General features: G+C 66.3%; 1 protein-coding gene across 4 annotated transcripts in view; it reads left to right on the top strand.

The window, feature by feature from the left end:
- The window catches only part of ARHGAP23 (Rho GTPase activating protein 23), a 37,378-nt gene that overhangs the window by 17,155 nt on the left and 3,727 nt on the right, over positions 1-16,496 (top strand). For all 4 annotated transcript variants that reach the window (XM_075116985.1, XM_075116983.1, XM_075116984.1 and 1 more), the window contains exons 2-22: positions 2,607-2,786; positions 6,026-6,050; positions 6,996-7,088; positions 7,427-7,505; positions 7,687-7,741; positions 8,747-10,199; positions 10,983-11,138; positions 11,275-11,386; positions 11,478-11,535; positions 11,698-11,835; positions 11,935-12,234; positions 13,412-13,473; positions 13,821-13,948; positions 14,123-14,241; positions 14,323-14,478; positions 14,952-15,030; positions 15,451-15,524; positions 15,646-15,735; positions 15,940-16,065; positions 16,202-16,243; positions 16,360-16,453. In XM_075116985.1, the coding sequence (XP_074973086.1) occupies positions 2,607-2,786; positions 6,026-6,050; positions 6,996-7,088; positions 7,427-7,505; positions 7,687-7,741; positions 8,747-10,199; positions 10,983-11,138; positions 11,275-11,386; positions 11,478-11,535; positions 11,698-11,835; positions 11,935-12,234; positions 13,412-13,473; positions 13,821-13,948; positions 14,123-14,241; positions 14,323-14,478; positions 14,952-15,030; positions 15,451-15,524; positions 15,646-15,735; positions 15,940-16,065; positions 16,202-16,243; positions 16,360-16,453 (3,619 nt within the window). The remainder of the gene's footprint in view (positions 1-2,606; positions 2,787-6,025; positions 6,051-6,995; positions 7,089-7,426; positions 7,506-7,686; positions 7,742-8,746; positions 10,200-10,982; positions 11,139-11,274; positions 11,387-11,477; positions 11,536-11,697; positions 11,836-11,934; positions 12,235-13,411; positions 13,474-13,820; positions 13,949-14,122; positions 14,242-14,322; positions 14,479-14,951; positions 15,031-15,450; positions 15,525-15,645; positions 15,736-15,939; positions 16,066-16,201; positions 16,244-16,359; positions 16,454-16,496) is intronic.

The raw sequence follows: 16,496 nt of genomic DNA on the forward strand, positions 1-16,496 counted from the left end.
CCTCGCAGCCATTAGGGCCATGTGGGCGCAGGGGTCCGGGCGGGCAGCATGCCCAGCCCTGGGCTGTCACAGCCGCTTGCACAAGCCATTCTTGCAAGGAACAAGGTGTTGCCCCCCCCCCCATCCTCACTTCCAGCAGTCCTTGTGGGATGGGGGCTTGGGGGAACCAGGCTAACTAGCAGGACGCAGCTGGTGGGAGCACGGTGGAAACCGCTGGCCTGAGGTTAAAATAAAGCCAAAAAGCCGGGAGGTGACTGGCCCCCTGCAGGGAGGGGGGACGGGGCGCTGAGGGCAAATGGCAGAGGTGACAAATCGGGTGTCAACCCCACTGCTGGGGGAGCTGGAGCATCTGCAGGGCCAGGAGCCAGCGTGGGGGATGTCCAAGCCCACAACTGGTGGGGTTTTGCAGCCCAAAAAGCTCCAAGCTAGGGTGGGTGAAGAGGGAAACTGAGGCACAGCAGTCCGGGATGGTTTGCTCTGCCCACTCCCTTGCAGGGCAAGGGAGACCTTGCAGGGTCTCTGCAGCAGGTGACTTTGCCCGTTGGGCTGGGGGGGACAAGGTGGAGCTGGGATCTGGAGGGGGAGAGGCACCATGCTGAGGCTGTAAAAATCCCAAAGGAGTCTTAATCAGGGCAAAGCGAACACCCGTCCTTGGCAGCGGGGTCAGGGTGCTGGGTCCCTACGGGATGGGAGCATTCCCGAGTGATCCCTCCTCCTTGGAATGGAGACGGAAAGCAGCTTGGGAGGGTTGTTTGCGATCCAGGTATGTCTTCTTGCTCAGCTGAAAGGCCAAATTCAGGCTCACGGGACCAGGTCCAGGGGACCACCGATGCTGTAATGGGTACACTGCAGCTGGGGACGTGTCCCTGTGTCACGGGCGCACCGGAGCCGTAGCCACGGCTCCGGTGCGCCCGTGACACAGGGACACGTCCCCATCCCTGCGGGTCGGTGCTGCCGTTGGTGTCTCCACCGATCCTATCCTCTCTGAGGCTTGTCTGTGCCGGTTAAAATCAGCAGGGCACATTCAGCTGTCAGCTTAAAAATAATCCGGCGAGCCGGCGGCCGACACAATGGAGGGCGCAGATGGGGACGGGCACCACGCCGGGATGCTCGTGGCCCCGGGGCAAAGGGATGGGGTTCCCCGTGGGAGTGTGGGGTGCCTGTTGCCATGCCATTTTGGGTCACTGGCTGGGGTGCGCACGGTGGGGGGAGGGCTTGGGAGCTCGTGGGGAGCTTTGCCCCCCATCTGGTGCTGGTAATCAGGTTTTCTGGCTCTCCTGTGCCGGTGTTTGGAGCATCGCAGCTCTCTTTATGTTTTGGGGTATCTGTGGCGTCCACTAGTGCCTGAACACCTTGTACCCCCCAGGTTTGCTCCAGCAGCGATGGAGTGGGTCTGTGGGTGCCGTGCCTGGGCAATGCCTTGTGGGCTGCCTTTCCAGAGCTGTGCCCTCACCACAGGGTCCCCGGGGGGGATGGTACCCCCAGCCCCAGCTGCAGCGGGCCCCGTGTGGGACGTGCCAGCACAGGGGGTGCAGCCCGGCCCTGCTGAGCTGCCATCAGATTTCCCCACCGGCAGCGAAAAGGCCCACTCAGCACAGGCTCAGACAAAGGCTTTTTGTGCCTCATCCCTTTGTGTGTCCCTCTCCCTCCCTGCTCCCCATCCATCGGTTCAACCGAGACGGCGCCTGAATTTTAACACCCTCGCCCCGGGATGGGCTGATTCCAGCTGCTGCCGCAGGGACAGAGATGGCACTGGGGCAGGACCCCGGTGGATCCCCTCCTGCCCGGCTGCTGCCACCCCGCCTGTCCCTACCCACTCCCAGGTTGCCAGTTTCTCCGGTTTTAGTGGAGCTTGGCGCTGCCGGGGTGGTGGGCAGGACCCTCAGCAGGGCTGGCAGATGCACAGCCAGATGTGCAGCCATGGAAAGCAGCAGCATCCCTCACCGGGGCTGTACTAAACCCCGCCAAGGTGTCAGGACTCCTGCTGTCTCTCCAAGCTCCCTTGCCTGGGTGCCAGGCGAGATATCCACGGCTGCTCTGGCTGTACCACGGCCCCGTTCCCCATCCCAACACCGGCACCGGTCCCTCTGGGCCCCATCTGCTGCTCCAGGCAGTGTGCCCTGCCAGTGCCCAACACGGTGCCAGGTCCCTGCCCCGGCTCGGGAAGCATCACTCATCCAGCCGCCTCCTGGGCGGTTCTTTCCGGCTTGCCCGAGGTTATTACCACAGCGTCATCGGAAGGGGACCTTTTGTCCCCGACTCCCCCCTCCGCCCCCATCTCCCCTCCTGCTGCGTTGCCTCCTGGGTCCCATCCAGACCCCCAGGCGCAGCTCATTTCCCCTCCTGCTTTTTTTCTTTTTTTTTTAATTTCCTTTCCATGCATCTTCTCCCAAAAGGTTCCACACAAGGATTCTCGGGGGATGCAGGTGGTCTTTGGGGGCTGGAATTTACTGCCATGGGACTGGGAGTAGGGAGGGGGTTCCAAGGAGTGGAGTGGCTTTTCCAGCAGATTTCAGCCCCCAGCCCGGGGCTTTGAGGGGGCTGGTTGCGGGCTGACTGCCTACACCCCTCCCCAGAAGTGACATCTTCCCCTTCACCCCCTACAGCCAACACCAGGCCGGAGAGATGGGGCGTCCCCGAATGCCAATGCGCCCCTGGAGGGGCCCTTCCCTTGGGTGGGCCCAAAGACGGTGGTGCTGCGGAAGAGCTTGCAGGGGGGATTCGGCTTCACCCTCCGCCACTTCATTGTCTACCCCCCCGAGTCGGCGGTGCACTCCACCACCAAGGTAGGGCTGGGACTGGGTAGGGCGGGGGCTGGACTGGGCTGGGCTGGGAGGGGACACAGGGACCCCCAGAGTTGCTGGAGCAGGACTCTGAGGTGCTGTGGCTGGATGCAGGGTGCTTGTGTATAGGCTGGGGGAGGGCGGGGGGGGTGTCTGGGGAACCACAGAGTGGACCATCCATTGCCTGCCTTGTTGGGGTGCCTGGGGCTGCCCCCACCCATGGGTGGTCCTGGGATGGAGGAGCCCATGGAGCTATTGGGAGATGTGCTCTGAGTGAGAAGCAAGTCAGCAGTGTCTCCAGAGGTGTCCCAGAGCGTTTCTGGCGGGGGACACGGCTGCCTGCAGGAACGGAGAGAATCCCTCAGCTCCAAGGGAAGGCTCTGGCATCCCTGGGAATGGCAGGAAAAGGCACTTCAGAGCCCCTGAGGCCAGGGAGAGGCTCAGCGCAGTGGGACATCGCTCGAGCCGAAGTGAACCACACATGGCCGCCATGAAGCCAAGCCTGGGAGCAGGTGCTTCGGAGGATGCTGTTTGAGCCCGTCATCACATCCCTCCTCCTCCTCTGACCAGCATCAGCACGGAGAAGTGCCGGCAGCTCCTCACCCAGCAAGGGGCACATGCCCAGCCCCGCCGGTGCTCGCTGCCTCTAGAGCAGCAGGTTTTTAGCTCCCAATTTCCCGGCTGTCAGCAGGAGGCTTCGGGCTGGATCTGCCCCAGGACCCGGCAGCTGTGATTGTGTCTTGGCTCAGCTGCAGCCTGGACCCTTCCCAGGTGCTGCTTTTTGGGGGGAATGAAACCCTGGGTTGGCCATCACCTCCTGTGCTCTCTGAGCCATCCAGAAGCCCTGATCCAGGCAGCACCTTTCCCCTCCGGAATGGAGGGACCCTGTGAAACGACCCAGCAGCTTCCAGCATGGCCCCACGCCCCCTGCGACGAGCCAGCTCTCCTGCTGTGCCAGCTCCAAGCCCCCGGGGTTTGAAATCCCCCTCTTGCACCATCTTCTGCAGCAGCAACTTCATGCAGATGAAGGGAGAATGTGTCTGGGAGCTGCGTGGTCCATCGCAACCCCTTCCTCGCTGCGGGGTGGGCAGAGCTGGATGCTCCAGTCACCCCCAGAGCTTTGAAGCTGCCTGCAGCCCCACGGCTCCAGCTGCCCCATGGCCTGGTGCTTGTTGCCTCGTCCCCTCAGGCAGGGAACTGCAGTGGGAAATGAGTCACAGGGTGGGGAGAAGCAACTCATTGGAGTCCCTGCTCCGCGTCCTCTGTCACAGTGCTTTTCCCAGGCTCCTTATTCTGCTTCCCCAAATCCTTCCTGCCTACACCTTCCTGCCTGCACCGGGAACACGGGCTTGACCCGTCCTCAGCAGCGTGACTCTGCAAAGGAGCTTTCGTCATGGGGATGGCCTGAACCTGCTCCGAACCGACCCGCTCACTTCCACCTCTCCGTCGTCCTCCTAAGGCATCCTCCAGGAGCGAGGGACTGATCCTGCCCCATGGAGCTGGGCACCAAGGGCTGAGCCCCGCCAGGGCGTGAGCACACATGGGGCTGTGTGGGAAGGAGCCAGATCAGCGCCGGGAGGTGGAGATGCTCTTGGAAAGGGCTGGGAATAGCTCCTGGCACCCGTCTGAGCCAACGCCAGCGCTCCCGGGCTGGCGGGGCAGGGTGCGGTGCGGCTGGCTCAGCACCCGCGGGTGCCGGTGGGTGACCAGGTCCGGGGGCTGAGTTTCGGTGGGGTTGACTCAGCAGGGAGGGTGACGGCAGAGCTGTGTTCACCGTGCCGTGCTTTGGCACTGCTGCGCCCAGCCTCGGCCCCAGCCCTGGGAGCGGGGCTGCTGGGCTGCCCCGGGGGCTGGGAAGGGCTCCGGGGTGCTGCAGGGCGAGGAGGGGCAGGGAGGTGGGCAAGTCTGTGCCTCTGGGGACCCTCAGTGGCTGCACGCTCCTGCCGTGGCACTGTGACAGCCACTTAGTGCACGGGCAGTGGTGGTGGATGTGTGCCGAGGCCCTGGGATGTGGCTTTTCCTTCCCACCGTGCAATGGACACCATGGAGAGATGCCTCCAGCCCCCTCCTCCTCCTCCCCAGCATGTCCCCCGTTACACTGGGATGGAGACTGGTCCATTCCCCACACCCTGGAGGGACCTGGGGATATTGGGGCTGTGTCCCCGCTGCCCTGCACTGGCTAGGGGCTCGGGAGGGAGCTGCAGCTGGTGAAACCTCTTGGCCAGAGCCCAACTTGTGCCTCCCCTGGAGACACCAGGATCTGGCACTTGCAGAGTGAGAAATGCCCTTCCAGGTGCCTGGGTCCCCCCATGGGACCCACGCATGGGGCTGAGCAGCCTGGGGTGCAGCTGGCTCCGTGGCAGGGCTGGGGGCTCGGTGGCGTGGATGCAGCCCCCTGTGGCTGCCAGCACCCTGTGCCCTGCCCCAGCTTGGGCACCCCACGGGGAGCGTGGCTCTGCAGCGGGATCCCCACGGGAGGATGTGGGGGACAAGGGCAGGAGCCCACAGACGTGGTTCCCGCCCGAAGGGACAGAGCCACGGGGCTCCCAGAGCTGTCCCCTGCCTGTGGCTGGGAAGGGGGTGCTGGGACCCCTCCGTCATCCCCCCCGCAGCACCCATTGCAGCCCCGGCAGCCCGCTTCATGGAGTGGGAAGCTTTAGACATGTTGTCCCCCCCACACGCAGGGACACAGTTCCCCCACCGAATAATTGCAGGGCTAAATATAGCCCCGCTGTCGGCTGCTGCTCCTCTGAGGACGCCTGCGCAAAGCCGTCCCCTTCCCGCGGGTCCCTGTCACCGGGACCTGCTGCCCGAGCACCGCGGTGGTGTGTGTGCCGGTGGGCACCCCCGTCCCTCCCCCAGGACCCCGCTGCGGGGGCTCGGGCTCTCCCTGGCCCTCTCCGGCCAGTCTCGGTGGTCTGGGAGAAGGGCAAGATGCCACCGCCTGGGCTGGCTGGGCCCCTTCCCGCTCCCCTGCCCCAAAACCGGCCCCTTCCCCAGCAGCTGGGTACTGGGGGCTGTGGCGGGTCCCGCTCCCTGCCCGCTGGCGGGGCTGCGCGGGCGGCCCGGCCGGATCCGGTGTCAGGAGGTAATTTTAGCCAGGGGCGGCGGAGGGCAGAGGGACGTGCAGGTCCTGCGAGGGGCTTCAGGGGGCTGGCACCCCTCCGGTCCCCTCCCGGTCCCCCTGCTGTGCTTGCCCTGGCCTCGCCACCAAATAAGTGTTTTTTCCCTTCTTTTGGCAGGAGGAGGAGAATGGGAACCGAGCAGGTGAGCACCGGTGCTGCGCTGCCACGGGGTCCCCCTGTGCAGGGGGACGTCGCTGCCCGGATCGGTGGGCTCAGGGGTCTGGGGGCGTGTGGCTGTCACAGGTTGCAGTGGGTGTTGCGGCTGGGGGGGACACAGTGCTGTCTCTGCTGGCTAGCACCGCAGCCCTAAATACTAACCGGTGGTGAGGCGGCGCGGTGCTTTTGGTGGCACTTGGTGGCACTTGGTGCAGCAGAAGGGCTCGGTGTCCCCAAAGCCCTTGGGAGGTTCGTTGGACCTCGTGCCCCAGGGGGTCTGTCCCGTAGCCAGAGGGGCTGCAGTGTGGGCAGCACCGGTCCCCGCGGCGGGTGGCTCGGCTGAGTGCAGGGTGTTTGGGGACAGGGACACAGCCCCGCTCTCCTCCCGGAGGCTGACAGTGACGTGAGCAAATGTGAAGGCGTCAGAACGGATTGGCACGCCGGCAGCGTGACGAGGTGCCGGGGCTGCGGGCCCCGGGGGCCGGGGTGGATGCGAGCGGCAGCAACCAGACCTGGCACCCCGTGCCCATCGGGGCCGGGGGAGCACCGGCCTCGCTCCAGGTGGTCCCCAAGGGACTCAGCATCCCTCATCAGCACCATCCCTCCCCCATCCTTCCACCGCCCGCCCCGGCCCATCCACCCTCCGGTTTCTTGCGGCACCTGGTGGCTTTTGCTCTTGCAAAGGACTGTGGCTGCAGCCACGCCAGGGAACAGCCACGGCTGGGGGAGACGGGTGCTGGGGGGGCTGTGCTGAGATGGGGGCTTTGCCCAGGGCAGGACCTGTGCTCTGCAGGTCGCAGGTGCAGGCAGGGCTGCCGTGCATGGGCTTGGCAAGATGAGGAGGGTACCGCGAGGGGCCAAGCACGCTTCTTGTCCTGGGACGGGCCCAGCCTTGCTGGCGGCTCCCTGACGCTCTGTCCCCGGGGAGCAGGTCCCTCCCGGAGCCGCCTGGAGCCCATGGACACCATCTTCGTGAAGAACGTGCGGGAGGACGGGCCGGCGCACCAGGCTGGGCTGCGCACCGGTGAGCGGGGGCACGCGGCGTGGCTGGGCTGGCGGGGTCTCGGAGCCGGAGATGGCTCCAGGCTGCTCACGGGATGTGCGCAACACTCCCCCTCCTCTGCTGGGGACTTTCTTGCTTCTTTTGCTCTCTTTCTTGCATGCCTTCTTTTCTTCCTCCCCTTCCCTCTGTTCCCTGGTGCTATGGGGGATCTGCTCTCTCGTCCCTGGGCTGGGATACCCAGAGCAGCATCAGGGTCCCGTCTGTGTTCAAACCCTGCTGCGTGCGATCCTGGGGACAGCCGAGTGCCACCACCTCCCCACTGACTTGTGGTGACACTGTCTTCTCCCCCTTCTGTGCAGGGGACCGGCTGGTCAAGGTGAATGGGGAGAGCATCATCGGGAAAACGTACTCGCAGGTCATCGCACTGATCCAGAACAGGTGAGCCCCCTTCCCCCTTGCCGCAAGGGAGGGACAGGCAGTGGTGTGCTGTGACCGTCATGTGGGGACAGGGACATTTGTCCCCTTGTGGGGGATACAGCTGAACATGAGATTGGCCTCCCTGGGGGCAGGAAGGGACCGACCCCGGCCGCCCTGACCCCTCCGTCCCCTCTCCCCGCAGTGACGATGTGCTGGAGCTCTCCATCATGCCCAAGGATGAGGACATCCTCCAGCTGGTGAGTTTGCTGGGCGGGAACCAGGGGCTGGGCTGGTTCCAGGGCTTGGGGTCCCTGGCATGGCTTTTCCAGGCTGTGCTGGTGTTGCTGCCCCACCAAACCCGAGGGGCTGGTCTGTCCCTGCCCACACTCCTCCCACTCCTTGGTGGGGGGGGGACACTTGGGGGACAGGGCCCCACCAGCATCCCTGGAGCAGCAGCAGTGGGCACAGAAACGGAGGTAACGGGGGGTTTGGGGCAGGAAGGATGGGGGACATGGCCCCTGGTTTTTTTTGGGGGGGCATCCTCAGACATAGCTGGAGGGTGAGTTGCTCTGGGTCTCAGGGTCTGGCTTATTCTTGGAGCACCCCAAGCAGCTCTGCTGCTGGTGAGCTGGGTTCCAGGGGCAGCGGTGGCTCCAGCAGGGTCTCCCAAGCTGGTGGATGTGCGTGGGGCTTCGCCTGTGCTCCTCCAGACCCGGCTGTCTCCCGGGGCTCTCCCAGCAGTGCTGCCACCAAAGCTGCCAGCACCCACCCCAGGTTTGGCTATTAGGTGGCACCAGTGCTTGACCTCAGCCTGGGGGACCAGCTCCTTTTGGGCTGGGGGGGTTTTACAGCCCTGGCAAGGCGGGGATCTCACATCTGTGCCTGTCCTGGGCTCTGAGGATCCCCCAGGCGTGAAGTTGGAGGCGCCTGTGAAAAGTGAGAAGGGAGAGCCGGGCTCGGCCAGCTGTGCTGGAGTATTTTAGGAAGGAGGGAAGGGGAAGGGAGGGCGGCTGGGCGGTGGAAAGAGCGGAAGGGCTGGTGTTGGTGGCGGCATCGCTCAGTGCCGGGGGGGCCCCGTGGGAAAGTGGGACTGGGGGAGGCTGCAGCCAGCCCTGCCCAGCTCGCCCCAACAGGGAGGTTTGCTTGCAGGTTGGGGGGGAGCAGAGAGCATCCCCGTGGCACCTTGCCTGTGGTGAGAGTGGGGTGGTGTGGCCCCGGCACTCCCCCCCACCCCAACCCTGACCCCCCTCATCCCTCCGCAGGCGTATTCGCAGGATGCCTACCTGAAGGGCAATGAGCCGTACTCCGGTGGGGCGCAGAGCATCCCTGAGCCCCCTCCCATCTGCTACCCGCGGAAGACATACCCCTTCCAGGCGCGGGGTGCTGAGCCCCCCCCGGGACAGCCACCAGATGCCCGCACCCACCGCCCCACCACTGTGGGCCCCTCATCCCCACTCGGCACGGCCACGCTTGCCAGCACCCGGAGCGAGGCGGGCGGCAGCCCCGCACACCGCCCCGACGAGCCACAGCCTGGGGGTCCCCCGCCACGTTCCACCGCACCCCACGGCCACCCCAGCTCCTTCTCCCGCACCGGCTACCCCAGCAACGTCGCATCCTCTCTGCCTGATCGCTACGGGATCCCCCCCGCCACCTCCTCCTGCTACGGGGTCCCCAAGCACCTCCCAGAGCATCGGACTCATTGCGGCTTCAAGGAGGGCGTCGGGGGGCTGGCGGGGGCCGGGCGGCCCCCCCGGGAGGCAGCAGTCAGCCAGCGGGCTCCGGGTCGGCAGGAGTGCCAGCAAGCTCTGTCCCGCTGGTTTTGCAGCCAGGAGACGCGGCGGAGCGCCTCGGAGGAGCGGCGGCATGCCATGCCGCCCCGCTACCGCAGCGTGTCCCAGGACCGGCTGGGGGGCTCGGCGGCAGCCCACCGGGGCTGGCCCCACAGCGCCTCGCACGACACCCTGCTGCAGCCCTCCCGCGAAGGCTGGGCCCCCCGCGCCCGCTCCGACCACGTCCTGGGCAGGTACGGGCGCTCCATGGAGGCGCTGGAGCCCAGCGCCCTGCTCTCCCCTCACCTCGACCGCTCCGCGTGGCCACCTGAGAGGGTCTCCAGGGCCACCGTCGCCGCCGTCGGGCAGCCCGTCCCGCATGGCTCCTTTGCGCCTTCCTCCTCCTCCTCGCGGGAGCCGGCGCCCGTGCAGAAGCACCCGTCGCAGCCCAACCTGCAAAGCGCGGACGATTCGGGCTACATCGGCTACCGGAGCTACAGCCCATCCTTCCAGCGCCGCACCGGGCTGCTGCACGCCCTCTCCTTCCGTGACCCGGCTTTCGGCGGCTTGCCCACCTTCAGCATCTCGCAGCGGTCGGCCGCCCCGCTCCCAGAGAGGGTGGTCCCCGCCGTCCCACCACCCACCGGTCCCCCGCCGGTCCCTACCGCAGCCAGGGAGCAGCGGCCGGAGAGCAGCCGTGTGCCCGAGCAGCCCGAGGAGCGGAGGGAAGAGGTGGTTTTGCGGCAGAAGCCGCCCACGGGCCGCAAGATGCAGCCCCCGCTGCGGCAGATGAACTTTGTCTTTCCCGAGGGGGTGAAGGAGACGGACATTTGTGACCCCCCACCAGCCAGTGGCAAAGGGGAGAGGCCAGCAGCCGAGCGGCAAGGCCGGCACGTGCCTCCTTTGGCGGCCCCCGAGGACTCGCTGGCATCCATCCCCTTCATCGGTGAGTCGGGGCCGCTCACCAGCGGTGGGGTGACTGCCTTCGGGGGGGGTTTAGCAAGTCCTGTGCCAGGGAGGGCATGTCTGGGGGACAGGGTGCATTGCACAATTTCAGAGCATCCATCTGTGGCCGGCGTGGAGATGGGAAGGGGCCATGCCAGCAGCACCCGCAGTGCCCAGCACCCCACAGTGTCCCGCGCCCCTCGGCATGCTGTCCCTGAGCAAGGCTGCATGCGTTGGCGATTGGGTGCCAGGGTTTGGGCCCAAGGAGCCTCGTTCCTCCCTCTATTTTCCTGCACCCGCTGCCCAGCCCCTGGTATCTCTTACTGGGCACAGCTGGGTGTGAACTGGAGCCCTGCATGCTCCTGCCCCGCTCTGAAGTGGGGACAGGGATGTGTCTGGGATGACCTGATCCCTGTCTCACTTGGGACCTCCCTGCCCAGCCAGCTCTGCCCGTGGGGACCCATGTGGGTCTGGGGGAGCCGCCAGCTCTGCCCCCTCCCACACCACAACCTGCACCGTGCCTGCTCCCAGGGAGAGTCCCTGGGGCCAGACAGGGAGGGAGGGGATGGCGTGGGGATGGGGGGACCTCAGTGTTGCTCTGTTCAAGGGTCCAGGTGCACCGGTGGGCTCCTGGCTTTGCCTGGGGTGGGAGTGTGTCCCCCAGCCCAGCCTGGGCACCTGCAAACCCACCACCTGCCAGAAGTACCGGGGGGGTCCCAGCAGGGACTTCCCCTGCCTCATCCTGCCCCAGCCCCTCCTGCAACACTGCCCACCCCTCTTGCAGATGAACCCACCAGCCCCAGCATCGACCTGAAGGCCAAGCACATCCCCGCCTCCTCGGTGGTCTCCAGCGCCATGAACTCCGCGCCCGCCGTCGCCACCAGCCCCGCCTCGCCCACCTTCGCCTTTGCCCTGAGCCGGCACTACTCCCAGGACTGCAGTAAGCGCTGGGGTGGGGGAGAACCGTCCTGGGGGCCACGGTGGGGGGCAGGACGGGGAGGAGCAGACCCCTGCCCTGGAGCTTGGCCCTATGCCCGCTGGGCTGAGCAGTGTGTGCTTTTTCGCCCTCCTCACAGGCAGCATCAAAGCCGGCCGCCGCTCCTCCTACCTCCTGGCCATCACCACCGAGCGCTCCAAGTCCTGCGACGATGGTCTGAACACATTTCGGGATGAGGGGAAGATCCTAAGGTAGGGCTGGACGCCCCCCTCCCAGTCCCACCACCGCGTGGCTCCCATCTCCTCCCCACCATCCTGCTCACGGGGGCTGCTCTCCCCCCAGGAGGATGCCCAGCCGGGTCCCCAGCCTCCGCATGCTGAGGAGCTTCTTCACCGATGGGGTGAGTGTCGTGTGACGGCGAGGGTTGGGGGTCCTGGGGGTGCCCCTGCCTGGGTACCTCTATAGGAAGGTAGCCTGGGGTTGCTCTGCCTGGCTGGGACACCGGTGGAGCAGGGGGGTGCCGATGGCATCACCCCAACGGTGCCCTCCGGTCCCCCCGTAGTCTCTGGACAGCCTTGGCACGTCCGAAGACGCCCGCTCCAAAAGACACTCAACCTCCGACCTCTCGGACGTCCCGTTCAGCGCCGTGAGGAAGGAGGGCTGGCTCCACTGCAAGCAGATCCTCACCAAAAAGGGGAAGGTAGGCGGGTGCCCCTCCTGAGCCCAGGCGGCGATGCCGGGGGGACGCTCCCCGCCGCGAGCATCCCTGAGGTCCGTGCCCCGTCCCTTCTCCCCGCAGAAGGTCGGTGGAGGCATCCGGCAGTGGAAGCGCGTCTTCGCCGTGCTGCGCACCCACTCGCTGTACCTGTGCAAAGACAGGCGGGAGGCGGTGACCTGCGCCCCGGCCCCAGGTGAGGAGGAGCCGCCGATCAGCATCCGAGCGTGCCTGGTGGACATCTCCTACAGCGAGACCAAGAGGAAGCACGTCTTCCGGCTGACGACCGCTGACTTCTGTGAATATCTCTTTCAGGCAGAGGATCGGGAAGACATGCTGGCCTGGATCAAAGTCATCAGGGAGAACAGCAAGGCTGAGGGCGAGGTGAGAGCCACATGGGGCTCCCGGCTGCCTCTGGCTCTCCCGGCACTAACCGCCTCGGCTCTCTCCAGCTCTTTGCCTTGTGCTGCTTCCCCAGGCCATGGCCGGCCCCTGCGCGGCCGGCCGGTGTGGAGCTCGCCCGTCCCGTGCTCCCAGGGGTGCACGGGGGCTCGCGGGCACCGCGGCGTCCAAGAAGAGCGCGGCTCCGCCAGCCTCGGCCGGGGCAGGGTGCGCCGGGGCGTTCAGCGGAGGCGGCGTGGCTCTCCGCGCACTGCAGCGGTGCTTGTAGGCAGGGTTGGCAACGGATCCGCCGGCGGCATTTGGTCGCGCGGTGGGAGAGGAGCGTGCGTGGCTCTGCCATGGTGTGTTGTGTCTCCTTTGGTGGAGGGAGATCTGGCAGGGAGCTCCCTGCCTGCGCTGGGTATGGAGCCTGCACGGTGCTGCCGGCTGGCGGGGCTGCCGATGGGTCGGGAATGAGCCCTTGCCGTGCAGCCGTGGTCTGTGCAATGGGTCGCTCGGGTCTGAGATGGGGAGAGCTGCTCCCCGGGGCCGCAGGCTCCAGTGGAGGATCCGCAGGACTGGACGTGCCAGTGCTGGGCTGGCCGTGCGTCTCCCCGCGGTGCCGGGACCGCCTCATTTGGTTGCAGCGTTCGTGCCAGGGTTGTGGCAGGCTCCGGCCCTGGAGGGTGCGTTGAGCTCAGAGTGGTCTGTTTTCTGCGGGACGGCCCCGCTCCGGAGGGCGCAGGGGTCTCGGAGGGGCTGGTGGCGCTGGCACAGGGAAGGTGCTGCCAGGTTGGAGCACGCAGAGCCATCTGGGCACCCGCCGGGGCTGTGGTGCTGCCGGATGGGCAGCATCCCGCAGGGGTGGGCGCGTGTCTTTGGAAGCTGCGGGATGCAGCGGGTGTGCGTGGCGCGGGCAGATGGAGGTGCGCGTGCTGCCTCTGCGTCCGGCTCGGAGCCCGCGTGCCGCGCCGTGCCGCGGCAAGGAGCGCCGCAGACCGCAGCGGGGCGGCGAGCGCTGGCAGGCGCCAGCTGTTTCGGGGCAGCGGGCACCCGGTTCCTGCCCTCGCCTGGTCCTGCCTGGCCCCGCGCGGTGTCTGGCAGAGCGTGGACTTGCCTGGGGCCTCTGACAGATGCATTGCTCAAGCTCTCCCTTCCCCTCTTCTCTCTGCCTCCCCAGGACCCCGGTTTTGCCAGCCAAGCACTTATCAACAAGAAGTTAAACGACTACCGGAAAGTGAGGTATGGACCTGGGGGTGGTGGGCACTGAGACCCCCGAGTGCTTTATTCACCATCAGTTTTAAAGTGATGGAGCAAAGCCAGTGTCTCCTTTGATGGGGCAGCGCTGGAGGTGCCAGCAGCACCCGTCTTCGCTCGGGGGGACGGCGGGGTCTGGGTCAGCCAAATCGGCACTGAGCAAAGGGCTCGGTGCTCCCCAGGGTTCCCCATTACCCAGCGTGGGGTGCAGCCCCGTGGGCATGGGTAGGGTGCTGGGCAGGCCAGGAGAGACGCTGGTGCTTGCTGGGAGGTTTTGTGCCGGGCTGGTGCCCCTGGCCGTGCCTCACCTGAGCCCCCTGCTCCTCCTGCAGCCCCGCGGGTGCCAAGCCTGACTCCTCACCCAAGGGCTCTCGTGGGCTGGGGATCCGAGCCGAGTTCCTGAAGCAGACGGGAACCAGCGCGCCCCGGTCCCCCAGGCAGGATGCGGCCGTCACAAAAGGTACATCCCAATCCTGTAACGTGGGGCACCCTGGCACGGCAAACCCGGGGGCTTTGCAAGGAGGGGCGCCTCTCCCCAGGGCTGCCATCATGCTCATCCCCATGGGGCAGCAGGGATGCTCTTCCCATTTGTCCTGGCTCGTTAGCAAATGATCCTGTGGGTTTTTCTCCCCAGATGAGAGCGGCTCCCAAAAAGCCCCATGGGGCATCAACATCATGAAGAAGAACAAGAAATCTGCCCCCCGGGCCTTTGGCGTGAGGCTGGAGGACTGTCAGCCTGCCCCAGACAACAAGGTACGGCCGTGCTGGTGGTGCCAGCCCTCGGGGACCCTGCATGGCCCTGTCACCTTTGTCACCCCCTCCCTGTCCCTGCAGAACATCCCCCTGATCGTTGAAGCCTGCTGCAAGGTGGTGGAGGACCGAGGGCTGGAGTACATGGGCATCTACCGCGTGCCCGGGAACAATGCGGTGGTGTCCAGCCTTCAGGAGCAGCTCAACAAGGGAGCCACCGAGATCAACCTGCAGGACGAGGTGAGGACAGGGCGGGCTGCATGTCCCTGTCCCCATCCCTCTCCCCATCCTTATCCCTATCCCCAAGCCTCTGGGATGCTCTTGGGGCCGTTGTCCTGGTCCATGGCTCTGTCACCATCCCTGTCTCCATCATCATCCCTGTCTCCATCACGATCATCGTCCCCGTCTCCATCGCCGTGACCTTCCCTGGAGTGGCAGGGCCGCCTAGCGGTCGGTGGCAGCAGCGTAGGTGGCAGCTTGGGGACACATTTGTCCCCTCGCATCTCGCCACAGTGCTGCAGCGGCACAGAGCTTTCCCTGCCAGATGCAGGGTGGAGACAGCCTTTCTGCTGTCCTCACGGCCGTGGCGCTGGTGGCTGGTGGCCCCCTCGGTGTCGGTGATCTGTGACACCCCCAGCTTGGGGACTTTCTCCTGCTGGTGCCTGGCTTTGCCCAGCGTGGTCGCTCTGAGCAGCCTCTTCTCTCCCCCGCAGCGGTGGCAGGATCTGAACGTCATTAGCAGCCTGTTAAAATCCTTCTTCCGAAAGCTGCCTGAGCCCCTCTTCACTGATGGTGAGTCGCTGCGCCGCGGCCGTGCGGTTCCCCCAGCGCCGTCGGGGCCCCCAAAGTGGCCACAGATGACCCTGTCCCCACGGCCGTGTGTCGGCGGCTGCTACCGGACTGACTGGCAGCCCTGGAGCCCGTCCCCCCCATCCCCGTGCTGGGGGCAGGTCCCCAGACCCTGCGACAGAATGAGCCAGCTCCCACGCAAGGCGAGGGGCTCTGTAGACCCCCTCCTCACTGAGTCCCCTCGGCCAGCCCTTGTCCTTGTCCCTCCTTGCCCTTCTGTGCCCTGTCCCAGTGCGGGGACAGAAGCAGCACCCACAGCCCCCTCCCCAGCGTCTCTGGCTGGTGTATCCGGGGGGTCTCTGGCCCCGGGGGGTGCCCTCTCCCCTCTACCTGGCTCTGACCCCCGCTCTGCCCCGCATTCAGATAAGTACAATGACTTCATCGAGGCCAACCGGATAGAGGACGCCAGTGAGAGGATGAGGACGCTGCGGAAGCTGGTAGGGAGAGGGGGCTCGATCTGGGGTGGGGGGCACAGCCCTGGACCCCCACCTCGGGTGCTGGTGTGGGTGGGAAAGGCAGGGTGGGTGAGCAGAGGGGTGACCCGGTGCCTTCCCGCAGATTCGGGACCTTCCAGGTCACTACTACGAGACGCTCAAGTTCCTGGTGGGTCACCTGAAGACCATCGCGGACCACTCAGAAAAGAACAAGGTACCGTCTGCCCACCCCGGGCGTCCAGTCCTGGGCACTGTCCCAGGGCCCAGCAGGCTCTCCCGGACCCCTGCCCCACCTTGAGCCCCCCAACTTGGGCTGAGCTGCAGCTCGTGGTGGGGCGGGAAGGGAGACGGTGCCTGACGGAGCAGCGAACACTGAGGGGTGGCCACAGGCAGGGACTAACCCCAGCTCCGGTTGCAGATGGAGCCCCGAAACCTGGCCCTGGTGTTCGGCCCCACGCTGGTGCGGACATCCGAGGACAACATGACCGACATGGTGACGCACATGCCCGACCGCTACAAAATTGTGGAGACCCTCATCCAGCACGTAAGTGACATCGGCGGGCATCGGCGGGGCTGGAGGAAGGGGCTGATCTGCATCCCAGGGGATGCTGCTCCCCGGCCAGGCCGAGCTCCCATCGCTCCTTGCCGGTCCCTAACCCTTCTCCCATCTCCCCCCACAGTCGGACTGGTTCTTCAGCGACAAGGAGGACAAGGGCGAGAAGGTGAGTCCCGTCCCCCCCGGGGGGTCTCACTGTGGGGCAGGGAGGGCGCAGAGCCCTGGGTGGGAGCCGGGGTGCCATCAGCAGCCGCCTGACCGATGCACCCCCTCCTCTTGCAGACCCCCGTGGATGAGAAGGAGGCTCAGTCCGTGCCCAACATCGAGTACCTGCTCCCCAACATCGGCAGGACCGCGGCGCCCGGCGATGCCGCAGGTGAGGAGCAGTGCCCGTGGCACCAGCCCCTGCGGTCCTGGCA

This window comes from Phalacrocorax aristotelis, chromosome 23 (genome assembly GCF_949628215.1).
Source record: "Phalacrocorax aristotelis chromosome 23, bGulAri2.1, whole genome shotgun sequence".
In the NCBI taxonomy this organism is placed as follows: Eukaryota; Metazoa; Chordata; class Aves; order Suliformes; family Phalacrocoracidae; genus Phalacrocorax; species Phalacrocorax aristotelis.